Below are 27,836 nucleotides of genomic sequence, written 5' to 3' on the forward strand. Positions count from 1 at the left end.
TTTAGCAACTATAAATCTGAACTGTCTTGCTTGGGAAGGGTGAAAGCAACTGCTATGCACCCAGCAGCCCATCAGGAACCATCATAGGTGGGGCTTGAGGTTTTTGTGCCTGTAAACAAGAGGCTGTAATGAGATAACAGGACACAATCCTTAGTCACTGCCCCCAGGATTACACAATTTTGCAAGAGGTGTTTATAGACATATATCACTTAATTTGGCTTTGGGCATAAGTAATATCTCAAGAGCCTGGAGAGTCTCAGCAGCTTACACATGAACCATGCAGCCTATAGCCATGAGAGTAATTAGGCTTTTGCTCTCCCTCTCTCATGGATGACAGTTCCCGTTTGTGTCACGTGACAAAGTCCACTAAGTGAAAGGATACGGTTCCCTGAAGCCAGCCCCTAATGTGGTGCCGAGTTTTGGACATAGAGAGTTTGCTGCTGAGCTAGTCACCAAGAATCAGAGCACTATCAGATAGGTGTTGGAGGACTGGGAAGTGCTGAGACAGAATCAGAGGCAGGTTAGGACTGGGAGGCAGACGCTCCAAATGAGGCAGATCTTTTGGTGCTGATGAAGTAAGTCTGGACTAGAATAAGCAGAGGATGCACATGCGACCATGTCTTCAGAAGACTACAACCATGATGTCGTAGGCAGAATGTGCTGGCAGTGCCTAGGATTCTGAAAAGTCAGTAGAGTCTTTAGCAACAGGAAACAAAAAGAAAGAAGCAATTTTTTTTTTCAGTTGTGGGAGATGAGTGGGATAAAAATGGCCTACAATGACAATTGTTTGACCTGAGGCTTAAGGAAGTAGTGAATTGCGTTGTCCTGTCAAAAGGCATCCTGTAGTCTACTGAAGCAGTGATGGCTTGCCCTTCTAGAAGGAATTATGTACCTCATAGGTTTGTAGATGATGTGGTGGTTTGAATCAGATGTTCCCCCATAAACTCATGTATTCTGAATGCCTGGTCCTCAGCTGGTGGCAGTTCGGGAGGTGGAGCCTTGCCAGAGAAGGTATGTTGCTAGAGGTGGGCTCAGGGGTACTATAGCCAGCTCCCCCAGGCCAGAGCTCAGCTCACTCGTTGCTGCTGCTTTTCACCAGCGGTGGAAGACTGTGACATCCAGCCTCCACTCAAGCCTTGCTTTCTTCAGCTGCTATGAAACTTCCCCCTCAAGACCATAAGCCAGAATAAACCCTTTCTTCCCGTCAGCTGCTTCCGGTCGGGTGGTTCATCCCAGCAATGAGAAAGGGACTGTGACAACTAATAAGATAAATGTCTCTTGGAACAAAGTTACTAGAAGATCTGCTCTCTCCCCCAGGGTTTTGGTTTGCAAACTTCAGACACATGAAATCCAGAGACTTGTGTGAAAATATAACTCAAATTCTTAACCTAAAAGAAAAAGTCAAGAGGCTCAAACTCAACATTTGAGCGTCATAGTTCTCTAAAAAATGTCAAACAAGTTTAATGATAGGCCAAAATTATCCAGTTTAAGCACCACAGCAAGTCACCCTTGGACAACCTCAAATAATAAATCAAGCAGGCATCTTCTCTCTGTTCCTCACTCTTGCTATAATGGGAAGTTCTGGGAGAAAAAAAAAAATAATCCTAGTTCCACAGCAAATCAAAACCGTTATCTTTCCATAGTCAATGACCCAAAGGCACCCAGACTTGGGACTCCCTGTTTGCAGTTGGATCTCTGGGACAGATGCCTTTTAACCACCCTCCTGTACACCAGCTATGAACTTCTGCCTGCTCAGAGACACATAACACATAGCCTATTGCCCTTGCTTTTGTATTGTTTTATTTTATCGTATTGTATTATGATGCTTCTTTGGTGCCATATGTGCAGAGGCCTGATGAGGGAAGACAACATTGAAACAGATACTAACTAACAGCAAACCTTAAGGAATTAGAAATAACTGATCTCTTGTTACAGGACATTGTTTATTTCAGAGCAAGATTGTGTAGAAAACACAGTTCCACCTTGGACCCCACCATAGAGCAATGGCCAATCTTTTGAACACAGCATCACTTGAGCAACAGAGATGAGAATCAACGCATCCTTGAGAGAAAGAGATGATGTGTGAAGTGGAATGACTCTGAGCCTTGCTAAGGTGGTCCATGGAGCCCTGGTGAAGCAACGTTCATGGGGTTCTTCTGATTCCTTCAGCAATGAGGAGACCCAATCCTGCTACAGGCTCCAGGATAGAACAAACTACTTCCATAAAACTACTTTTGAGGGCTGGAGAGATGGCTTAGCAGTTAAGGCAGTTGCCTGCAAAGCCAAAGGACTCAGGTCGATTCCCCAGGACCCACGTAAGCCAGATGCACAAGGTGACACATGCGTATAGAGTTTGTTTGTAGTGGCTGGATGCCCTAGTGTGCCTATTCTCTCTCTGTCTTTCTCTCGATGTCTCTCTCCCTCCTTCTTACCCTCCCTCTTTCTCTTTCAAATAAATAATAATTTTTTTAAAAAAACTAATTTGAATGACAGAAATGTTGGCAAAGATGCAGTATATTTTCAGATTTTAAGAAGTATGTATAAAACTCCTTATATATAAACTTAAATGCAGAATTTCCTGCCTTTTTTCTATCATGAGATGGAGTGCTAGGGATAAAAGTCTCAAGTAAATATATCATTTACAATATCCTTTTTGTAATGGTACTTTTGTTATAGTTTAATCTTTCTCCAACTAAATGTGCCTAGAATTAATTTAATGCAGTAGTTCCATTTACATGAAACCCTATCATTAGGTGGCCAAGCCTATTATTAAACTGAGAGTATGTATTTCAATCTATGGTATCATAGAGTTAGGAAAATGTGGCATTAAACCTGTGCAATGTTACATGCAGGTTTTCAAGACAGGGACTAACTTTGAAAGCCACTATGTATAGAAACAGTGATACCCACTCTCTGACTTACCATAAAGGGGTTCTATAAGGGGCTGTCAAACACCTACAAGCATGAATATAAAATTCAACAAAAAAGTGCCTTTGTTCTCTTGGAATTTCCTTTGTTAATTGTTCAAATTAAACAGCAAATTCACTGGTTTAGATAAGAAAGGGAAGATATCTCAGAATTAGTGATCTATATCGCAAACTACATTTAATGAGAGGATGTCAACCAGTACAAGTTATTTATACCATGTATCCTTCAAAAGAGTCTTTATAGTATGTTAGTAGACATACAATATTATAAGCTAGTAGGCTTCAAGGATATGTCTAGTTGGCATATGCCTATTAGCACAGCCCTACAGAGGCAAAGGCAAAAGGATCATGAGTTTGAGGCCAGTCTGGTCTACAAAAAAGCAAGGACTGGGGATATAGGTCAGTGGTAGAATATTTACCTAAGAGATGCAAGATCCTGGATTTATCCTCAGCATTGCAAAAATAAATAAATAAATCGGGCATGTTTTAGTAAGATCTACAAAGGCAAAGATGATCCCTGGAGGAGAGGCTGCCAAGGTCTTAGACCCATACATGCAAAGTCAACTATGAACCAAGTGAGAACAAAGCTGACAGTGAATGACAGGTATTACAGATATGACTGTCACATGCACATGGAGGAAAAATGATTAGGATGGAAAGAAAGTTTCAGTTCGCTGAGAGCCAAGAGTGGAGTTTGGGAGGGAGGGGCCTGAGCGCAGAGTTATGAGAGCAAATGGAGGGCCAGTGAGCCTGCAAGCTCAAGGACGTCTTGGCCACTGCTGACCTGCTCGTTCTTGTCCAGTGAGGCATGATGGCCAGCACAAATGTGCTAGGGACGGTGTATCTCCACCACTCTCCCCCCCCACCCCCACTCTACCTTTAAGGTGGTCACTACAAGTAAGAAGCCTTGATCTAGAGATGTCAAAGCTTACCCTCCAGTGCCTGGTATGGGTGGGTATCTGAAACTAGCACTTGAGGGGCTGGAGAGATGGCTTAGCAGTTAAGGTGCTTGCTCGTGAAGCCTACAGACCCATGTTTGGCTCCCCAGGTTCCACATAAGCCAGACACAAAGGTGATGCATGCATAAGGTGGCACATGCATAAGGTGGCATCTGAAGTTCGATTGCAGTGGCTAGAGGCCCTGGCATGCCAATTCCCTCCCCCCCTCTTTCTCTCTCTCTCTCTCTTTCTCTCTCTCTCTCTCCCCCCCCCCCTCTCTCTCTCTTTCTCACTCTAATAAAACAAGAAACCAGCTCTTGAACCTCCCTCAAATGGCCCCCCAACCCATGCTGCCTCCAGCACGTCACTGGGTGCCAGGCCATGGCTTCTACTGTCTGGTCTGTACCTTCAGCGTTTCCTTCTCCTTTTCGATCCGCTGCTGTTCCAGGTGCAGCTTCGCCAGGGCAGACTCTTTGGCTGAGATTTCTTCCTTCAGCTGATCCACCTGGTGGGTCATAATCTTGAGCTTTCTCTTCATTTCTGTTATTTCATCCTGACAGGAAGAAAGGAGAAATGTTTGGCTATGGAGCAAATGCACATCATTGTCCCTATGGAAGATCAATACATACTTAAGAGTTCTCTCAAAACAATGGTCTTTGGACCTCTTCTGACTAGGCTAGATCTGTGTCTCTTATGAATCGACCTCAAAGAACCTTATGTCAGTAACTCAGAATAGTCTCATGAGACAGACACAAAATATGCATGAGGAATATGCCACACAATACACATGTGGACACACAAACACACACATACACACACCTCCTCCTCCTCTTACTAGAGAACATAACAAACACAGCAACTAAAAGATTTCAAAGCAAAACTGTGCAATGCAGTTCAAGAGTGCACGCCGAGTCTTAGAAGCTATTAGCTATCTTAAACACGACAAAGAGAAACACAATCCTGCCTGATAATGGAAAGAGAGACCGTGATCTCCATGTCCTATCAAGTTATGTCATTTCCACTTCAAGCAACTTGATGGTGTGCATGAACTGGTCTTTTTCAGGTGGATTGCATGAGCTTTCTTTCTTGATCTTTCCCAAGTCCCACTGTTAGGACAACAGAAATGGCTCTAAACCCAGGGTAGAGGGGACTCCAAGTGTAAGGACGTTGAAGATACTGCTTACCTGGGCCTCCACCAAGTTTTTACTGTACAGGTTCCTATCTGACCTCACAGCTTCATACAGGTTCTGTTGCTGTTTTAATTTAGTCTCTGATTCAGCTATTTTTTTCCTGTACTCAAAAATATGCATTTCACGGATTTTGATGTCTTCCATGCTTGAGATGACCTGGAAGAAAAAAAAAGGTTTGAGCACAGTTAAATAGCCCATCTGTGCCTATGGATTTGGGACAAATGATGTTTTGAATCTAAGGGTGGCCCAAAGAAAACCAGCCGCAGAAAGCTCGAGATAATGGTCACTGCAGTACGACACAGACCTGAAAGCCAGCCACCCCACTTTGGCTCAATTATGAAGGGTTAACATGATTATTTCATAAGCATGGAGGGAGAAAGGGGTGAATCTTTCAGCTCTAGAAACCTCTTCTGATCATGTACCTATAAAAGAAAAGGTGAAAAAAAGGCCACAAACTTAAGTAGATCTGGACATCAAGCACTAGGAAAATTGAGAGATAATTTAGTTGTTTAGCCTGATTCCCGTTTTATCAAGTTAACTGTAAAGGAGAAAATGTGGTCTTTGACCCTGGCTAGCCATCCCAGTTTTGTCTTGGCAATGTCGAGCCCATTCCAGCAGGGGCACTCAGAAAACTTCACGGAAATGCACTCTACTGTGAAGAAGACGTTTCCAGGAAAGGGGGCATGACCACCTCCATTCCACAAAGATGAAAAGCTGGGACCGGAAACCCCAGCATGAACTAATTTAGCATACAGTTCATGAAGCAGAAATCAGGAAATCACAACTCTGCTACAATGGCGGCCAAGACTATTTTCTCTTAAACTGAAATTTCTTTTGAAAAAAAAATCCTGCCAGGTGTGGTGGCACATGCCTTTAATCCCAGCACTTGGGAGGCAGAGGTAGGAAGATCGCCATGAGTTCAAGGCCACCCTGAGACTACAGAATTAATTCCATGTCAGCCTGGACCAGAGTGAGGCCCTACCTCAAAAAAAAAAAAAAAAAAAACAAATAAATAAATAAATAAAATCCTTAAGAAAATTTCTAGGGGAAAAGACATTCAATCCATTGAACTGTGACACAAATAACACCAGCATGTATAAAGAGAAAGTTCTTGCAATGTTAGTCATTCCAGTGAATCTCTCTTAACAGATACAACTGAAGGTAAACAGCTGTGTGACAGAAAAATGGAAGGACAAGAACATACTAGAAGTAACATAGTCCTGGAAGATTCCTTAGAAGAAGTGATATGTTTAGCTAGCACAAAAACATGGGAAAGGACTGTGAACTTTTGCCAAGTTGAAATTCATTGTGATTAGAGTATGGTCTCCTATAACCAACATGTTCCCAAAGTATCACACTACAAAGCTCTTCGTTCCCCTACCTGTGGAATTAGCAGTCCAGAAAACATTCTGACAGCCCTTTCCTAATTTTTGCCATCAGATTTTATGTAAGAGGTTGCTTAAAATATGTATCCTGGGCCTGGATGTGGTGGTTCATGCCTTTGATCCCAGCACTTGGGAGGCAGAAGTAGGAGGATTGCCACAAGTTCGAGGCTACCCTGAGACTACCAAGTGAATTCCAGGTCAGCCTGGGCTAAAATGAGACCCTACCTTGAAACCCCCCCACCCAAAAAAGCTATCCTGTATATCTTTATATGAGCACCTTTCTAAAGTTTCTTACATACACCCTCTCACTACCCTCCTGGCAGGAGCTCTCTGTATTCCCTCCTCTTTCCTTCTCTTAATCTAATAAAGTCTCTCTAAACCTTAAAAAACAGTTTCTTACACAGATTTAAGGAAAGATGAGATGAAACTTTAGTAAATGCTTCGCAACATCTCAGTTTTTCAGTATTTTTCTTATACTATCAGTTGATTGCATACACTTACTAAGAAAGTGTTCCTTTTTTAAAAAAAATCTTAATTTCTTTATAATAGTCTCACATGCCATGTTTAAAATAAATTCATAAATATTAAGCATTTATTTCTCTTATCCACATCAGCCCCTAAACTACATGTGATATAACGAGGTTAACAATATTCCGTTTTTTTCCCTTGAATTTTGCACTTCCTGTTCAGGTGTACAAAACAAATGTGATAACTCATAGTCATCATTTATTTTCTACGTTCTTGGCACTTTACACATATTAATTTATTTAATCTTCACCAAAAAAATCCTATAAAATATAAATCATTACCCCAGTTTTATAATCAAGGAAATTGAAGTCAAAAGAAGTAATATTTTAGTGACTCAACTAGCAAGTATACAACTATAGGACTTTGCTTTCCTTATTTTTTTTTTCTTTGCTTTTGGGATTTTGATTTATTTCTTATGCAACCAGCATTTGGCTGTATGCACTTTTTTGAGTGTGCTTCTTGTCACTCAAACAGCTCAGACCCGTTCTCTTTCAAGGATGCCTAATGCCCTACAGCGTGGGTGCACGTGTTCCTGCGAGCCATCGCCCGCTGCCACCTGAGCCAGCTTGCCATGACCATCGTGTGCCAGCGCTCTCCTGTGCTCGTGCGGTACCTTCTGCGGGCAAGATTCCCGGGAGTGGAACAGCTGCCTCAAAAGACACATATGTTGTGAACTTTAATATATATTGCTAGACTGCATTCCAAAATGGCTGCAACACTTTACATTTCTACACTTCCAGCAATAGTTTTCCTAATAGAAACCTATCCTTACAGTTTTGGAATAAACCCTCTGTGGTCAGAATGGGTGAATCTTTTAATGGACTGCTGAATTTTCTGTTAGAGCCTCATTCAGGATTCTGCATGTGCATTCCTATGTGATATGGGCCTATAGCTTTCTTTTTAGTTCAATTTTAATATCAAGGTTTCTGCTGGTTTCATATGAATGAAGTACATTTCTGTTCACTCATTCACTAACCCAGTTATGCATTCACTTGATGAACATGTACTGAGGACCTATCTGTGGCAGGCACTGTAAAAGCATGATTATCATAAAGAGCAATGTGTCACAGTCCCTACCCTCAAGTTTATGTCTAGTGAGTGAGCCCCACCCCCAGACAGCAGAGTCAATGAATGGCCACAACCAGTAACTGAGATGTGCATGGGGTGTTAAGGGAGAACCAAAGATAAGAGGATCACTGGATAGTTCCTGAGGATGGACCTATGTATCTTATCCAAACAGGTAATATTAGAAGTTTACATAATTTGTGAGAACTGTGTCTTCATTGTAAGTACTCACCCTGTTTCAGTCAGGTTCACATTGCTGGTAGAAATCACCCAGCCAAGAGCAGCTTGTGGGGAGAGAGATTTATTTTGGCTTACCAGCTCAAGGGAGAAGTTCCACAATGGCAGGAAAAATGATGGCATGAGCAGAGGGTGGACATCACCCCCTGGCCAACATCAGGTGGACAATAGGGACAGGAGAGTGTGCCAAACAGAGGCAAGGGGAAACTGGCTATTAAAAGCATAAGCCTGCCCCAATCATACACTGCCTCCAGGAGGCTTTAATTTCCAAATGCTATCAGCTGGGGAGACTAGCATTCAGAATACCTAAGTTTATGGGGGATACCTGAATCAAACCACCACATTCTGCCCTTGGCCCCCATAAACTGATACCCATAAATGATGTAAAATACAGTGCATTCAGTCCAACTTAAAAGTCCCCATAGTTTTTATCAATCCCAATGATGTTCAAACATCCCCATAATCCAAGATCTTTTAACTGAGCCATAATACCAAAAAATGCTATAATGGCACAGAATAAACACTCACACTGCAAGAGCTGTCATTGGGCATAGCAAAGAAATAGTCAACCAATACAAGATTTAAACAAGGCAAACATCAAATTCTGTGGCTTCAAGTCCAATAATTCTAGCCAGTGACAAGTCTCCCAGTCTGATCATTTTAACCAGCAACAAGCCTCTGGAGTTCCAATTCCACCCCTCCAGCTAGGCTACTCACAGTCCTGGAAAACTTCACTGGGACTGGCAGCTCTCCTCAGCAGCCATCTCATGGTCCCAGTATCTCCACTAGGTCTCCACTGCAACCCATGGCTCATCCTCATGGCCCCATGGGATCTCCATGCAGGCGTCAAGCAAACCTGCTTCACACTGCCCATGGCCATTTCCAAAACAGAGGACCATGTTGTAAACTCAATAATCCTCTCTTTCCTGCATTTCTTATACTCCACAATACCAGGTAATGTGCCAATGTGTTAATCTGGGGGGTTGGAAAATAAAGTAAACTTTGAAAACAGGACTCTCCTTAAGCACTCAGGCCCCTTCAAAAGAGTCTACATTCTTCCTGTTGCCCCAGTGCAGGTCAGCTGGCCCAATCTCAAAGGTTATAATCTCTCAATTGCAGCTGAAAGGGCATCAATTTACCCAAATATTTTTTTTTTCCTGCTCACAGCTCATATCTATGCAAAGCAACCCTGCACCACTTCTTAGGACATGGGCATAACAGCAAACTTCTCACACAAATGCCTTTAGCCCAGTCCAAGCAAAGCTCTCTCTCACCCTCATAAGCCAAACCTCACAGTCCATAGTTTTTAATGCATTCAGGCCTTTCAACTCTGACCAGAATAGTCCATCAAGCTGTACTTGCAGCACTTCAAGTCATCTCTTAGGCCAGGGTTTTAAATCCTTCCACATTCCTCTTGAAAATCAGCTCCAAAAGGCTAAAGCCACACAGTCAGGTGTCTAGCAGCAACTCCACTCTTGGTACCACTTTATTGTTACAGTGAGGTTTGTGTTGTTGGTAGAAATCACCCAACCAAGAGCAGCTTGTGGGAAAAAAGAGGTTTATTTTGGATTACAGGCTCGAGGAGAAGCTCCATGATGGCAGGGAAAACAATGGCATGAGCAGAGGGTGGACATCACCCCCTGGCCAGCATCAGGTAGACAATAGGAACAGGAGAGTGTGCCAAATACTGGCATGGGGAAACTGGTTATAACATCCATAAGCCTGCCCCCAACAATACATCACCTCAAGGAAGCTTTAATTTCTAACTGGTATCAGCTGGGAACCTAGCATTCAGAACACCTAAGTTTATGAAGGACACCTGAATCAAACCACCACACGCCACACCACCCAAGGACTCACTTTAATCAGTATCACTGAAGAAGCCATGAAGGGCAGTGCCCATCAGTATTTTCTCCAACTTATACAGAGTGTAAGCTGTAGTTATTCTAAACATACACATAAAATATGCAACTATGAATTTTATAATTAAAATAGTAAATTATAAGAATTATGTGATTAAAACAAGAAAAAATAATTGAAAAAGAATTCTGTGATTATCACAAGTTTAAAGAAACTCGGGTGTAGAGCTGGAGAGATGGCTTAGCAGTTAAGCACTTGCCTGTGAAGCCTAAGGACCCCTGTTCGAGGCTCGATTCCCCAGGACCCACGTTAGCCAGATGCACAAGGGGGCGCACGCGTCTGGAGTTCATTTGCAGTGGCTGGAGGTCCTGGCGCACCCATTCTCTCTATATATCCCTCTTTCTCTCTCTGTCTGTTGCTCTCAGATTGATAAAAATAAACAAAAAAAATTAAAAAAAGAAACTCAGGTCTAAAGTCATTGGGTCATTCAGTCAGTGTTGAAGATAATTCTCCTTTGAGTGTTTCTGTAGCTTTCATGGATAGTAATCTGGAGTTTTCTACCTTTTGTGTGTATGTGTATGTGTGTATGTATGTATGTGTATATATGTATGTGTATATGTATGAGTGGATATGTGTGTATGTGTGTGGATGTATGGATGTGTTGTATGTATGTATGTGTATGTGTACATGTATGTTTATGACTGTGTATGTGTGTGCATGTGTGTGTTTATGTCTGTATGTGTTTGTGTGTGGATGTATGTGCATGTGTGTATGTGCATGTGTGTGTATGTATGTGTGTGTGTGTTCATGTGCATCTCATGTGTGGAGGTCAAAGGACAACTTCAATGTGTCCTTGTCATCCTTCCCCCTTCTTTGAAACAGGTGTCACTTTCTGCTGCACACACCGAAATTTGGATTCTCCCGGCTCCACCTCCCGTTGTCATAGGCATGCTGCGATCACATATGCGCTACTTTGCATCTGACTTTTGCATGAGGCTGGGGAGGATTGAACTCAGGTCAGCAGGCTTGCAACAACTGCCTAGAACCACTGAGTCATCTCCCTAACACAATTCTAGGGTCAAATTTTGATGCATATTTTAAAACATGGCTGTGTTGTACGCATATCTGTGTGCAACCCCGTGTGCATTCATGTGTGCGCATGTGCATGTAGAGGCCACAGGATAATCTTAGGTGTCATTCCTCAGGCGTTGTCCACTGTTTTTAATACAAGGTCTCTCATTGGCCTGGAGTTTGCCAACTAGGCTAAACTGGTTGGCCAGTGATTCCCGGGTATCCATCTGTTTCCACCTCCCTAACACTAGAATTACAAATGTGTGCCATCACACAGGGCATTTTTACATGAGTACAGTATTGAACTCAGATCCTAATGCTTACAAAGTAAACATGTTGCTAACTGAACTGTCTCCCCAATCCCTCATGAGTCTATCTTTTAAGAAACTGTCCTTTCCAGCTAATTTTTATACTGTATGCAATTAGACTTATCCACATTATTTTTATAATTTTTCTGGTTTTTTTTAGTTTTACATTCTTTTTTAATATTTTATTTATTTATTTATTTAAGAGAGAGAGAGAGGAGGAGGAGGAAGCAGAGAGAATGAGAGAATGGGTGTGTCAGGGCCTCCAGCCACTGCAAACAAACTTCAGATGCATGTGCACCCTTGTGCATCTAGCTTATGTGGGTCCTGGGGAATTGAACCAGGGTCCTTAGGTTACTCAGGCACATGCCTTAACGGCTAAGCCATTTCCCCAGCCCTTACACTCTATTTTTTAAATTTATTTATTTATTTATTTGAGAGTGACAAACAGAGAGAGAAAGAGGGAGAGAGGGAGAGAGAGAGAATGGGCGTGCCAGGGCTTCCAGCCACTGCAAATGAACTCCAGACACATGCGCCCCCTTGTGTATCTGGCTAATGTGAGTCCTGGGGAATTGAGCCTCGAACTGGGGTCCTTAGGCTTCACAGGCAAGCGTTTAACCGCTAAGCCATCTCTCCAGCCCTAGTTTTACATTCTTATTTACTGCTACCTACCAGCTGATATGGAAAGAAACTAGCCAAGCTAAGAATGCATTTTAACTCAGTGGTGACTAGTGTGAATGGTTGGCTGGGACCTAGAAGGTGCAAGATTAGAAAATTGAAGACAAGGATGTCTGGGGAAAAGACATGTGAGTGGATCTGAAATCAAATTGTTCCTTCTTCTAGCACTTCTGTAATGACCCTTAACAATGAGTAGCAGTCAGTTTTATATCAATATTGGTGATTAAAACATATGTTAGGAATAAATATAAACCCCAAGAAAGTATTCATTTCTGGATCTGTTGTTGGATTTTTAATATAAGCACCCCCTTAGCCTAAAACCTAGCCTCGTTACAGATCAGACATCACCCTCGTTGGGGTCACTGAAACGAAAAGATTGAAAATGGTTTGAGCGGCATCATCAGCAGTCAGAATATCAAGCAGCCCATCAGAGAAAAGAAAAAAACTGCTTGTTCAATCACTATGAGAGATGTTATAACAAGAATGATCCTTTGCATGGACAGAATGGTGCTCTGGAGAAAGGATGCTGGCAAGGACGTTCCTTTTTGGAGCAACCAAGCAGCACAGGTCATCTTTCTGCACACGACAGTGCACTGAATCACCCCTGTTTCTGGGGTCCTGGAGCTGAAAGGAATAAAAAGCCATCAGGACACCAAGATCAAAGGAATTTAAGTTAAGTGACAATGAAGAAATAACAAGTATTGAAGCTAAGGGGAAAGACAATTTACAAAGCAATTTACATCTAAGTGTTAAGGCTCAGTTCATTTTGATGGGGATCATTCGTACAAAATGTCTTACAAAAGTTCATGACCCCCAAATTAAGAAAATTTGGGGTAGGGTGTTAAGTAGAAGCAACCTGTCATCGTCAAGCTGTCCCTATCAAAAGCGATGCATTAGAGAACGTGGGGTGCCAGCTGTGGAGAGACAGATGAATCATTGACTGCAGCACCCCTTCAGATACCCCAGACCCACTCATTAGGTCCATTATACCCAAGTCTAGTAAGTTTTAGGACAGCAGAGACCCGGAGCTGCCGCGTTTGCAGGCCCATTCAGACAAGCGGGGAGAATGCTATGGGGCGGGATGAGGGTGTCGTCCCTGCTCACAACCTCCTCCTACCTGCTTCCCTTCTGTTAAAACCACAGAAATAAGAGTGCAATAAAAATCAATAACGCAGGCTGGAGAACCGCAACACAGCAAAACATCATTTAGACTGAGTCTGGGTAAGAAAGAAGGGCGATGGCTCTGGACCCCTCTAATGCATGTGTGATGAGGAATCAGTGCAGGAAACTTCTCAAGGAAAGTCTTCCACCGCCATGGTAATGCCACACATGGAGCCTGCTTGACCTTCTCAGTGGGAAACTCTCTGGAGCAGAAAAGGGAGTGTGTACCCAGGTACCAGGAACTTTCTTCCTCATTTTCTTCCTTTTTCTGTTCTCTATAGAGAGGCATATCTATATTTTGAGTGAAAAGATACACATTTGTGCCATCATGTATCTCACATATAGTAATTTAACCATTAAATAAATGTCAACCCGCTATTATGATATATTGCATTATGTCACTTATTATAATACCTGTAGTTAACAAACACACTTGACTTTTGTAGGCATTAAATCCTGTTTTGCAAAAAAGTAAAGATGCAGTATACATTTGTTACTGTGACAAAGAAAGTTTACAATTTTGGAAGCTTGTCTTCTCAGTGGTTCTACCTAATTAAAGATTCCATGTATGAAATGTAAATTATTATCAAAGAAGCAGGAGCTTTATTCCATCGTGAAGGTATCTATTTCGTGGACAGTATTTCCTTAATCAACTTTTTTACTCTTGTTGTCTTTCAAGGCAGGGTCTCATTCTAGTGCAAGCTGACCTGGAACTCACTCTGTAGCCCAGACTAGCCTGGAACTCACAGGGATTCTCCTACCTCTGCTTCCTGAGTGCTGGGATTAAAGATGTGCCACACACAGCCTTCTTGAGCCAACTTTTGCTTTGTTATTTGCTTCTAAGCCCTGGAAAGCACATTGTTATTTATTTCTGGACCCTGACACCACTTTTCCTGACACCGTTAGAGGCAAGTGAGCAAAGTTCAGGAATTTGTAGATACAGACTCAACACAAAATATCTGTGGGCATGGAAAGTTTCAGGAGCTTAATGTTCAGAATGAAAAGGAGTGGTCCTAAAATGAGGAAAGTACAAAATCCTCAGTGGATTAATAATGCAGCACCTGGCTTAGCTAGAACATGCAGAAGTTCAGAAGGAAATGAGCATGGTGACCCACTATTTATGATGCTGTTCCCCACCACTCAAATGGCCTGAACAGCTGAACAGTTGAATACAGCAAAAGGAAAACAAAGTGATGATTAAAAAAAAAACATTGAAGTAGATTGTCTTATGGTTCAGCAACTATTCACTCCCTCCTGTAGTCTTATAACCTCTTGGAAGAAGTATATTCCCTCATGTGGCTGAGGTTGAAGTATGTCATGTGACTTTCTATGGCCAATGAGATGTCAAAACACTAGGCAAGTAGAGAGAGAAGTGAGCTTGCATGGGTGGGTGTGTGTTTTCCACACCTTATTTCTTCCATGGGAAGACCGTTCAATTTAGAAGTTGAGAACCATGTAGTTCATGTCTGGGACAGGCCCACATCCCAGAGCCACAGCCAAGCAAGCCCAGGCTGTATCTGCTGAATCACGGTCCAAGGCCGGCCGGTGGGTGAGAGACACAGGCTTTGTTTCTAATGCCACCGAGATCTCGAGCTGTTTATCGTGGAGCATTATGATGGCAAGTGTTGACTGAGACAAACACATTAGAAAAGGCTTAGAATGCTGAACCAACCCATTACAGCACAATAGGGGATTTTCCTTGTCATTTGCAAATGCCAAGTTATATTAATAAAAATAAAATTTAATTTTATGTGGCAAATAGTTCTGTGTGAATTTATTCTTAAATATTACAAACAAATCTGTGGGGTAGAATGCGATCTAGACAGTTAAAAGCGAGGCTTTGAACTGGAGAGCTGGCTCAGTCAGTGTGTGCAAGCATGGGGGTCTGACTGGATCCCCAGCACCCACATAAATGCTAGGTGCAGCTGTGTACACCTATAATCCCAGTGCTTGGGATGCAGGGACAGGATCCCTGGACAACCTAGCTAGCTAGACTTGGTAAATCCTTGAGCTCTGCATTCAGTGAGAAATCCTTTCTCAACACATAAGGTGGAGAGTGATTGGGGAAGATGCCTGATGCTGACCACTGGCCTCCACACACATGGGCACACATGAACATGCATACACAACACACAACACATACATACATACACATGCTAAAAAAAAAAGGTGAATCTTTGAATAGTTAATTCAGATATCCAAATACACTTTTCATTCACCCTTTCAAAAAGCCTATAAGTACATGTTTTGTAAACAAGTCATTTTAAGTCCTCAAAACTGACTGAGACTCATCCCCAAGGGGACAATAAGTAGGACAAGGGAGACAGGCCAACAATGTGGAACAAGACAGGACTCACATGCCAGAAGGGAAACCAAGTTCAGAGAAATTAAAGGTCACATTTAATAAATCTCATTGGGGAAAATGAAATTTTATTTGGTCCTTGAGGGAAAGGCATGGTATTATTAATATTGTTTAATTTTTAACATGGATAATAATATAATATATAGTCATTTCAAGAAATTTGAAAAGGGGCTGGGGAGATAGTCTAGCCAGTAAAGTACTTGTGTCACACACATGAGGACCTGAGTTTGATCCTCAGAACCCATTTTAAAAAAGAAAAGAAAAGCAAGCTGTGATGCCAGATACTTGGAATTCCAACACTGGAAGGTGGAGACAGCAGATCCCTAGGCCTCGCTGTTCAACCAGTCTATGGCAACTGGTGAGTCCAAGGGACCGTTCTTGCCAGTAGAGGAAGCCTGGACCAGGTATTCATTGAAGGAGGCCCTCGTACCTCCATTTAGGCCCTTGGTACCCTGGCTGCTGGACCTTCAGGCTCACGCTGAGTCATGTTTGCAGCTTTCCTGGGTCTCCAGTGTACAGATGACCGGCGGTAGAAGCTCTGAGCCTCCATAATCACATAAGCTGTTTCCTCCTACTTGTCCTACTTTCTTGAAAGTCCCTGACTAATGCATGAGACAGCATTGGTCTCAAGTGGTGTGGACCCGGAGTCAGGGGAAGGACGAAGAGTGGCAGGGAATACTGAAGGGCCTCTCCAGCTCCTCTCAGGTAGTCTTTGGTGAGAAAAACTGAGGGAACCATGAGTGGAATTCCAGGTTTTCCTCAATTCATCTCTGTTGGGTTTTAAGTTCTTATCCATTCTCTTCTCCTATTTTTTAACAGCAAGCTTTATGTTGTCCTGAGTTGGAGGCTGTTAAAACACTTCATGTGGGCTGGAGGGATGGCTTAGTGGTTAAGATGCTTGCCTGCAAAGTCAAAGGACCCATGTTCGATTCCCCAGGACGCAGGTAAGCCAGATCACAAGGTGATGCATACATCTGGACTTTGTTTGCAATAGCTGGTGCATCCTCTCTCTCTCTCTTTCTCTCTCTCTCTCAAATAAATAAATAAAAGTTAAAAAAAAAATTTTAACGTCTCATGTATGTCTACACCTTGCTGACATTTAACAACATGAGAATAGTTCCATTCAAATGCACCTTGAGGAAAAGCTCTAGCAGACTTGCTTGTTGTGCATGTGTTTGGAGGAGTATGTATATGGTGTTCATGAATGGTGGTAAGCAACTTTGTTTGAGTATGGCTGCATATGTGTGTACAGGTGCATATGAACACATGTGGACATGCATATGGAGGCCAGAGGTCAATATTGGGTGTCTTCCTCAATCACTCTCCACCTTATTTTCTCTCTCAGGGAACCCAGAACTCACTTATTCTGCAAGTGCAAGATAAGCTAACCATCAAGCCACAGGGATGTTCCAGCTTCCACATCCTCAGTGCTGGGATTATAGGCACATGCCACCATGCCCAGCACTGTTAGGTGGGCTCTGGAGTTCCCAACCAGATCCTCATGCTTGTGTGGCAAGTATTCCACCCACTGAGCTCAGTTGTGTTTTTCAATCAAACAAATATATTTACTGATCATGTACATAATGCTAATCATGTGCCTCAGATTCTATAGAGTATTGTACAAATATAACTTCATGTAATCTTCACAATTGCCCCCCCAAAATGTATGTCCCCAATTCTTCTTGTATGTATACAGACTGGTTGTTCAGCTATATGCATAATTTTATATTGTCTTTTTAATAGTCATATTATGAATATGTTCACCTTTTTGCCAATTTTAAATAGTTTTTATTTAAGACATTGCATTTTCACTTACATACAGTGCTTATAAAGTGCGATGTTATTTCCTTTCCCTGTGCACAAATGTTCCATATGCAAGTATTGAGAATGCTCAGTAAAATTTATAGCAGCCAAACTTTAATCTGCCACAGAACTCACTAATTTGGGTCCTTCAAACATTTGACTGTGGAACAAGGCTCTATCTACGTGGGCTGACTTAATCAACCTCTTCAATGGTGGGCCCTGAGGAAGCACCACCAGAGGGAGGAGCTTGCCCTCCAGGAAAGCCGCCAGGCGTTCCTCCAGGCATGCCGCCTGCACTCTCGTACAGCTTGGTGATGATGAGTTGCAGACCTTCTCCAGTTCTTCCTGCTGATGCTCAAACTCTTCCTTCTCTGCAGTCTGATTCTTATCCAGCCAGCTGAAGATTTCATTACCCTTATCCAGAATCCTCTGTTTATCCTCATCGTTGACCTTGCCTTGAAGTTTCTCATCTTCCACAGTTGCTTTCATGTTGAATGCATGTGACTCCAGGGAATTCTTGGATGATACCTTGTCTCTCAGCTTCTCAGCTTCAGCTTTGTACTTCTCAGCTTCCATTCTCTCAATGTCCTCCTTGCTCAAAAGGCCCTTGTCATTGGTGACGGTGATCTTGTTCTCTTTTCCTGTACTCTTGTCTACAGCAGAAACACTGAGGATACCATTAGCATCAATATCAAAAGTAACTTCAATCTGAGGAACACCATGGGGTGCAGGAGGAATGCCTGTGAGTTCAAGCTTCCCAAGCAGGTTGTTATCCTTGGTCATGGCTCTCTCACCTTCATATACCTGAATTAGCACACCACGCTGGTTGTCAGGCTAGGTAGTGAAGGTCTGTGTTTGCATGGTAGGAATGGTAGTGTTTCGTTTGATCAGGGCAGTCATGACTCCACCAGCTGTTCCAATACCCAGAGAAAGAGGGGTGACATCCAAGAGCAACAAGTCCTGAACATTCTCAGACTTGTCACCAGATAGAATGGCTGCCTGGACAGCAGCACCATAGGCAACAGCTTCATCAGGGTTGATGCTCTTGTTCAGTTCCTTTCCATTGAAAAAGTCTGCAGAAGCTTCTGAATCTTGGGGATACGAGTAGAGCCCCCACCAGGACAATGTCGTGGATCTGTGACTTGTCCAGCTTGGCATCCCTAAGAGCCTTTTCTACAGGGTCTAGAGTGCCACGGAACAGGTCAGCATTCAGCTCTTCAAATCGAGCACGGGTGATGGAGGTGTAGAAGTCAATTCCTTCATAAAGGGAATCAATCTCAATACTGGCCTGGGTGCTGGAGGAGCGGGTGTGCTTGGCGCGTTCACAAGCAGTGAGGAGATGTTGCACAGCTCTCTTGTCCTCACTGATGTCTTTCTTACGCTTGCATTTGAACTCAGCAATGAAATGGTGGACCATTCGGTTGTCAAAGTCTTCTTCACCCAAGTGGGTGTCTCCAGCTGTAGATTTTACCTCAAAGATTCCAGCCTCAATAGTGAGGATTGACACACCAAAAGTGCCACCTCCCACATCAAAAATCAGCACATTTCTCTCAGCTCCAACCTCCTTGTCTAAACCATAAGCAATAGCAGCAGCAGTTGGCTCATTGATAATCCTAAGTACATTGAGACCAGCAGTGGTTCTAGCACCTTTGGTTGCCTGCCGCTGGGAGTCGTTAAGGTGCTGGCACTGTGACCACCGCATTGGTAACGGTCTTCCCTAGGTATGCCTCTGTGATTTCCTTCCTCTTCGTCAGAACCCTGGAGGACACCTCCACAGATAGAAGCTTTTTGTCTCTCCTTTGTATTCCTTGGGCCTGCCAGCATGCTTTACCACCATGCAGGGCCAATGCTTCATGTCAGACTGAACAACAGCATCATCAAACCTACGTCCAGTTAGACGTTTGACATCAAAATCCGTGTTGGTGGGGTTCGTAGCAACCTGATTCTTGGCAGCATCACCAATCGTTCGGTGTCAGTAAAGGAGATATAGCTTGGTGTGGTTTGGTGGCCCTGATCGCTGGCAATAATTTCCACTTTCCCATGCTGGAAGACACCCACACAAGAGTAGGTGGTGCCAAGATCAATGCCAACAGCAGGTCCCTTAGACGCGGTTGCTCATGACTAGCGCCGACTCTGCTCACGAAGATGCCACACAGGACCCCCAGAAAGCTACCACCGCATTCAGTGAGCTGTTCACCTTTCTAAAAATATTGTCAAACAATGATTTTAACAGCTAAGTATAGCACAATTTGTTTAAACTTTGGAGGAACTGATTCTTAATTTTTTTATTTATTAACTTGAGAGAGAAAAAGAGACAGAGAGAAAGAGGTAAAGAGAGTATAAGTGTGCCAGAACCTTCTACCACTGCAAATAAACTCCAGATGCATGCACCACATTATGCATCTGGCTTTATGTGAGTACTGGGGACTCGAACCCCAGCCATCAGGATTTGCAAGTAAATATCTTTACCCACTGTGCCATCTCTCAGCCACTAATTTTTCATCATTAGAAATTATACCTTGGATTAAAAACTTCTATGAAAATTGCTTGATTTTTCTTATGTCATATATGATATCATGTAAACAGATTACTTTTTCGATGAGAAAAATGCTATTTATAGCTAGCTACCTTTTCAAAAGTAAAGTTTCATATAAATAGTTTAAAAATTATACCTTGAAGAATGTACAAATTAATTAACAAGATAAAGTCCTTGCTCCAAAGAACTCACTAGAAAGCACAGAAAACAAATATGCAGATAAGTAAGTATACTGGAGGTCAGTATGTACTGTTGCAGAGACATCAACACACTCACGTAGTAGGAAGTGATTGACTCTGAGTCTCAGTGCAGGAATAGGAGTGTCTCTGCAGAGAAAGGACACACAGGCTTTCCGGGGAAAATGAAGAGCCTAGACTCTGTCTTGTCAGAACACACCAACTACTATGCCATGCATGGGTCATGTATACCTAGGCAGATGCTCTGCCTGGGTTAGTATCTTCCAACGCTGAGCAGCCTCAGCTTTTATTCCCATGAACAGCAGACATTGAGCTTTCTTTGTGTGCTATGATGTGAGGAATATTAGGAAGTGCTGTCCCGGTGGGGGGAGGGGGACTGAGAAGTGACAGAGCTGTGTAAGGCAGAACGATCATAAAAGTACAGTAGACTTGGGCATGGTGGCACACACATGTAATGTCAGCGCTCTGAAAGCTGAGGCAGGAGGATCTCAATTGCAAAGCCAACCAGAACCACAGAATTAGACCCTGTCTCAAACAAACAACTTTAAAAGAAAGTTGATATGAGGACCTAGGTTCACATCCCCTGAACCCACCTGAAGGCTGGACACTGTGGAGGGCATCTGTAATCCTAGTGTGTCTGTGGCCAAAAGGGAGGCAGAGACAGAAGAATCTCCCGGAAGCTTTCAGCCTGCTGGCCTGGCCAACACAATCGTGAACAACAAGAGACCACGCCTCAAACCAGGCAGAAGGTGAGGACTGACACGTGAAGTTATCTTGGTGTCACAACAGCACACGCGCCCCCATTCACACACATGAGCACAGATATCACACACACAAACCAAGTGAAAAAAAATAAGCCAGTATGGAATTTTTAAGAGTTAGTGAACTGTAAGAGTGGGGTGATGGCAGCCTGGCAGGGAGAGAGACTGTTCACCAGACAATACCCCATGTTCAAGCACTTGCACCGCCTCACCCCACAGGGTCTCCTGCAGGCACATCCAGCTCCAGCCCAGGATGCCAGGTGTTCCTGGCTGGAATAGTAGTGGGCAGGCCCTGTGCCCTGGTCAGCTGAAGTCCACGGGGTCTACTGTGTCATTGTGTTCCTTTGGTCAAAATGCCAATGCATCCCAACAAGGTCAGTCTGCAGTGAGGAAGATGGGAGGCAGAGCTGTGCAGACCCTCACAGACAGCACATGTGAGCAACAAACAGATCTTTGCCACTGTGAACCCCTGAGATATGGGGTTATTCGCTGCAGGGTAAGTAGAAGAATAAGGAAGTGAATGTGTTGGCCTGGGCCCCACAATACTCGTGACTGAACTCGTTTCCTCTCAGACTCAGTAAGCCAACCAGGACTGTCAGATGTTAAGTCAGAAGTAAAAGGCTTTCTGCTCCGGTGGCTCCCAGACCTGGGCTATGAGGACCCCTTGGGGACCCTGGACCGGCCAGGACTGGATGGAACATGCATTCCTTCCCAGTCTCACTGGAAAGAGGCTGACCTCCTCTTTCCAAAGTCTATCTCCCACTTTCTTTATAGGTATAATTCAAACATTGGCCGTCACCTTATCATCTTTGAAATTTCTCTCAAAACAATATAAAACAAAGCTGCAAGTATTTGGGGAAACAACAACTCACTGCGGGAGGCATTGACAAGAGAGAGTTGACATTGCTGCAGAACACACCATGCTGTTTCTGCAGCCTCGTGGCTGAAACTTTTCTCTATTCCCAGGTCCCACTTGGTCTTGGACTTCTGCTCTAGGCCCCAGCTTCTTAAACTGTGAGTCCCAACCCCGCATAGGGTCATGTAGCTGGATACTGCATTTACAATGCATGCATATATACACACATCAACAGTAAAAGTTTCTAAGCAAACAATGACCAGACATCAATTCTAAATCAAACACATACTGAGCCGAAGGTGTTTTGAGCAGTGCTTACCTGTGTTGCATTGTGTGACGTCACTGCAACCTTGGTTCTAAACACTCAATATGAGCAGTTTGCACTGTACATGCTATCATACCACAAAACACAAACGAACGTGCCTGAAACCCCTCACTTCAGACTTGAGCCTACTACAAGTTCAGAACCGCGGCGGTTTTACTATACAGACAATGCTTCCTGCTCTTACAGAACCACATGGTTCTGTTATCAAAAACACAGACTTAATATCAAATTAGTTTATCCTTTGTATTCCCTTACAATGTTTGATTTAAAAGATTGCTGCTTGAGTTGCTGACAAGTTTTATCTAAAGAAAAAAAAAATGGTAAATGAAGTTTGGCTTGGAATTAGGACAAAATTTCCAATAGTTTCTGAAATGGCCCTAAAACATACTTCTGCCATTTTGTACTATATATACTTATCCACTGATGATATAAAATCAAAATATTGATCAACTCTGGAAAATACTGAAGATGGTCTACGTCCTACGGTGTCAAATATTCAGTCACAGATCAATTCTAGGTATGTAAAAATACTGAAGATGGTCTACATCCTACAGTATCAAATATTCAGTCACGAATCAATTCTAGGTATGTAAAAATACTGAAGATGGTCTACATCCTACAGTGTCAAATGTTCAGTCATGAATCAATTCTAGGTATGTAAAAATATTGAAGATGGAAGCCGGGCGTGGTGGCGCACGCCTTTAATCCCAGCACTCGGGAGGCAGAGGTAGGAGGATTGCCATGAGTTCGAGGCCACCCTGAGACTCCATAGTGAATTCCAGGTCAGCCTGGGCTAGAGTGAGACCCTACCTCAAAAAACCAAAAAATATATATATATTGAAGATGGTCTATGTCCTGTGGTATCAAATATTCAGTCACAAATCAATTCTACATATGTAAAAATACTGAAGATGGTCTACGTCCTACAGTATCAAATATTCAGTCACGAATCAATTCTACGTATGTAAAAATAGACAAGTATATTCATCTTATGGCCATGCAAGTTTACTTTCATCTTTAATAAATGGTTATACATGCATACCAAAGAGTTGCTCTAAAATAAATTTCCCTAGATTTATTATCAGTAAGTATTTGACTTATATACCTAATTTATATTCCTATATACCCAGGGTCTTATAAAAATTTATTGGGTAAAAAGGAGTCAAGACTGGAAAAAGTTTACAACTCTCTGCTGTAGGCCATCTGTGACTCTTCTCCAGATAGTACGTTTGTAACTACTCATGCTGAATGCAACAATGTGCCAATACAGCCAGCTACAGTAAAATCCAAATCTCTGAGGTCCTTCTTGTAGCTGTTCTTGATACTTCTCCCTCTTAAGCAGTTTACAAGGAAGAATCTAGAACCCAGCTACCCACTGTGTAGATTCCAGCAGTGATGGGGTTGTAAAGTCACAATGGTTTTATACTAAAAAAACACTCTTTGAAGACGTGGCCCATGAGCCAGCTGAGATTACTTAATTAAGTGCCTTATTCCTAACCACTAGCCACTTCCTTGCTCTGAGGAGACCAGAGTGTCAACAACAAATGAGTGGTGAGGGTACACAGTTGAGAGATGATGATGCCAGGAGTCTGGTGCCACCAACCCAGGGGTGATTCACAGAAGACCAACAGAGAAGGGGAAGAAGTCACGAGTTGGAAGAAGGGATAGAAAGCAGAAACATCCACTCCACAGTCTGGCCAGGACCAGCGCTGGGGCAGCTCACGCTCCACCTACATCATCCTTCTAGATCAACACGCAAACCGCATCAGAAACCTGAACAAACTGCGAGAAGCAGAGACGCAGAGAGCAGGTGCGGCCTCCTCCGCCACGGTGTCACAGTGAGGCTCACCCTTTGGGTGAGCTCACTGGCTTCATCAATGTAGCGGTCACGCTCCCTTTCCAGCTGAAAGATGATCTTCCTCTGCTTCTGCGCCTCCTCCTTGTAGTTGTGGATTTCCTCCTCCAGGTTCTTCTTGGCTTGCTCGTGGAGCTTCACCAGTTCTACCTGCTTCTGGTTCGCACTGACCGCCTTGACCATATTCTAGAAATAAGGAGGACAGGGCAGGCACATTACCCACAGTGTCTGAGGGCCCAAAGGGAAGTTTACCCCCTACCACATCACTAAAATATCAAGAGGCTTCGAGTTCTGCATGAGTCAAAATTATCATATCCTTCACAGATGACAAAGAGTTTGTTACGTGAATTTTGCACAAGGTACTCTAAAGACACTAACCAGCCACAGCATCCTAATAAATGGGCTCTATATTGTTGCCTGTTCAGTAGCAGGAAGCCAAGGTTGGAGGGTTAAGCTATTTGCCTACAGACCCACAGCACAGAGAAGTGGCAGGGCTAAGGTTGGAATCCATGGCTGGCTCACTCCAAAGTCTGCTTTTTACTTTCATTCCAGCTTTCTCCTTTGTCTTGTGAGGTTTGAACAACTGCACCTAGCTAGCCATGTAACTTGGATTTTGACTACAAAGTAAGATGAAAGTCAGATTATTAAAAATACAGGGTTGCAGGTTCAATTCCCCAGGACCCACATAAGCTAGATACACAAGGTGGTACATATGTCTGGAGTTCATTTGCAACGGCTGAAGAACCTGGTATGCCCATCCTTTCTCCCTCTCTCTCCCTCTCTCTCTCTCTTTCTCAAATAAATAAAGTTTAAAAAATACAAGGTTGAGTTGGGTGTGGTGGAACAAGCCTGTAATTCCAGCATTCTTGGGGGCATGAGGGGGAGATACAGACAAGAGGATCAGGAATTCGAGGCCAGCCTCAGCAGTATAGAGTTTGAGGAGGTCCTACCTGAGACCCTGTCTCACAAGAAAAATGTGGGTGGGGCTAGGGAGATTGCTCAGTGGTTAAGGCACCTGCTTGCAATGCTACCTGCCTGCATTCAATTCCCCAGCAACCACATAAGGCCAGATGCAAAGTGGCACACATATCTGGATTCCCAATACACCTATAGCAATAACAGGCAGAGCCAGAAAAATCCAGAAGCTAGACTGACCTATCAGCAGAAAACACAGCAACAAGAGAAACACTGTCAGGCTGGACAAATGGCTTAGTCGTTAAGGTGCTTGCCTGCAAAGCCAAAGGACCACAGTTCAATTCCCCAGAACCCACACAAGCCAGATGCACAAAGTGGTGCATACATCTGGAGTTGAGTTTGTTTGCAGCAGCTGGAGGCCCTGGTATGCCCATTCTCTCATTTTCTCTCTCTCTCTCTCTCTCTCTCTTTTTCTCTCTCATAAATAAAAATAAAGAGAAACACTGTCTCAAATGACCTCTACACATGCACAGCAACACACACACACACAAAGTTTACTGAAGTCTTTAAAAAACCACAAAGAGGCTTAAGAGATGGCTTAGCAGTTAAGGTGCTTGCCTGCAAAGCCTAAGGACCCATGTTCAACTCTCCAGATCCGGAGTAAACCAGATGCACAAAGGTGAGGCAAGCACAAGGTTACACATGCCCACTAGGTGGCGGAAGCGTCTGGAGTTCAATTGCAGAGACTGAAGTCCTGGCCGGCCAATTCTCTCTCCCTCTGTCTCTCCTGCTCTATCTAAAAAAAAAGAATATGCAGGGGCTAAGAATGTAGCTCAATAGTTGGGAGCTTGCTAGCATGCATGAAGCCCCATGTTCAATCCAGGGCTCTGGGAGAAAGTCTCTTATAAGAACAAAAAATAAAGTAAGTAGAATTAACACATGACCCAACTCACTCTTCCTAAAGAAATGGAAGCAAAAAAAAAAAAAGAAAAAAGAATATTCTGGATGTTCTTACCATAAAAAATAATTAATGTTAAAATGATTAATGCATTAATTTCCCTTATTTGGTCATAAGACCATGTATATATGTACAAAATACCATTCTGAATCCCTAAAACATTTATTATATGCCAATTAAAAGCAAGACAAAACTTTAAAATTTTTCTTAACAAGCCGGGCATAGCGGCACATGCCTTTAATCCCAGCACTCATGAGGCAAAGGTAGGAGGCTCACCATGAGATCAAGGCAACCCTGAGACTACATAGTGAATTCCAGTTCAACCTGGATCAGAGTGAGGCTCTCCCTCGAAAACAACAACAACAACAAAAATTCTTAATGAAAGAAAAATCTCAAACATAAATTTTCACAGTGACACAATCCACAAAAGCTTAAAAACGAAAACAGCCCAAATGGCTGCCACATGATGAGCGCCAGTGTGACATGTTCATGCCACGGAATGTTGTCCGTACATAAAAGGAGTGAGATGCTGATGTGTCTAACAGTGTTGGAACTTGAAAACAGTGACATGACGCCTGGCTGTATCCTTGGGTTCCACAAAGCATCTGCTAATTTCTTCTGAAATCTCTAAACAATCCGATCATGTAGTGAGGCCTGGAAACCACAGGACCATAACCAGGGAAAGGGCTCATTAGTCTTTGGCTGGGTGATGGTGTAGAGAGCAGGAAAGGTCAGCTTAATTTTCAGGTATTAAGTGAAGCATTTATTCTATAAATGAGAAATCCACTTCCACGTGATACTGAAACAAGAAATAGATGCCTGTTTTTGCCAATCTATACAATATCTTTGCTTTTTGTTTCAGTGAAGATGGAATTTCAGGAAAGAGCTTATTATCAATAAGGTTGATTGCATCCTGAGTCCAGTGCTAGATGCTAAAATGCAATCGCCAGGGGAAAAAACGATTTTAAGGAATGTAAGGAATTCATCAAGGCAAACAAGTAAATGTTAAAAAACTCTGGCTGCACATTCTATTTTGGCAAAAAAAAAAAAAAAACCTAGTAGTTCTTTTTTAACAGAATATAGAAAATATTAATGGATTAAGTGTTCTTTGTGTCAAGTAAATTGAAAATCTAAATCCAGGACAGGGGGTACAACTCAATGGTAGAGCATGCGCATGGCGTGTGGAAAGCCTGGATCCTCAGTACCACAAAAAAAAAAAGTCTAAATTCAATAGTATTTTAATGTGAACAAATCTGTACAATAAATGAACAGTCTCCAGGAATGTGGAAAACGAAAACCTAAAACTCCAATGATTTTGTTACAGAATGCTCAGCACAGAAAGAGCCAATCTCCGACCCTTTCTGGAGATTCCACAAATAGTCTACTTCAAGCCCAAGCGTGCTCTACTCCACCAGCCTTCCTGCAGTTCCGAGCAGCGAGGAAGAATGGGGGGAGTCCGAATGACCAGTCACAGCGAACGAGCGCGGGCCTTGGCTCTCTGAGGAGCTGGTCACCCTGCTGAAAGCTAACAGGTGGCTGCTGTCTGCAAGTGGTCTGGCCCCTCCAAACCTGGACTGTTGCTTCTCCCTCCCTGGAGGAAATGCTGGAGCAAGGAAATCTGATTTTGCCAAGCTAAGTGACTGCCAGTAACAGGAATTCTCAGGAGGGAGCATACAAGAGTGACAGGGAGAGAAGGAAGGATGGAGGGAGGGAGAAGCCCTGCATTTATAGAGAGAATACTGAGGTCCTCCATTTTCCCCAAACTCTCCCTCAGCTCCAGGCCACCATGAACTCAAGAGATAAGGATGAAAAGCAAACACCAAAACCTCCAACAGTCCTCAAAAGCTAGGTAGAGGAAAGACTAGACTTTTCTCTATTACTAGCCAGATGTGTTTTTTTAACCTTACCTAACGCCTCAAAGTT

General features: G+C 43.0%; 1 protein-coding gene and 1 pseudogene across 1 annotated transcript in view; both read right to left on the minus strand.

Moving 5' to 3' along the window:
• Positions 1-27,836, minus strand: part of Cfap58 (cilia and flagella associated protein 58) — a 113,451-nt gene that overhangs the window by 65,033 nt on the left and 20,582 nt on the right. The window contains exons 9-11 of the mRNA XM_004659235.3: positions 24,035-24,226; positions 5,050-5,211; positions 4,272-4,418 (exon numbers count right to left, since the gene is read on the minus strand). Of these exons, the coding sequence (XP_004659292.3) occupies positions 4,272-4,418; positions 5,050-5,211; positions 24,035-24,226 (501 nt within the window). The remainder of the gene's footprint in view (positions 1-4,271; positions 4,419-5,049; positions 5,212-24,034; positions 24,227-27,836) is intronic.
• LOC105944057 lies at positions 17,704-19,396 on the minus strand (annotated as a pseudogene).

This window comes from Jaculus jaculus, chromosome 1, assembly GCF_020740685.1.
Source record: "Jaculus jaculus isolate mJacJac1 chromosome 1, mJacJac1.mat.Y.cur, whole genome shotgun sequence".
Lineage (NCBI taxonomy): Eukaryota > Metazoa > Chordata > Mammalia > Rodentia > Dipodidae > Jaculus > Jaculus jaculus.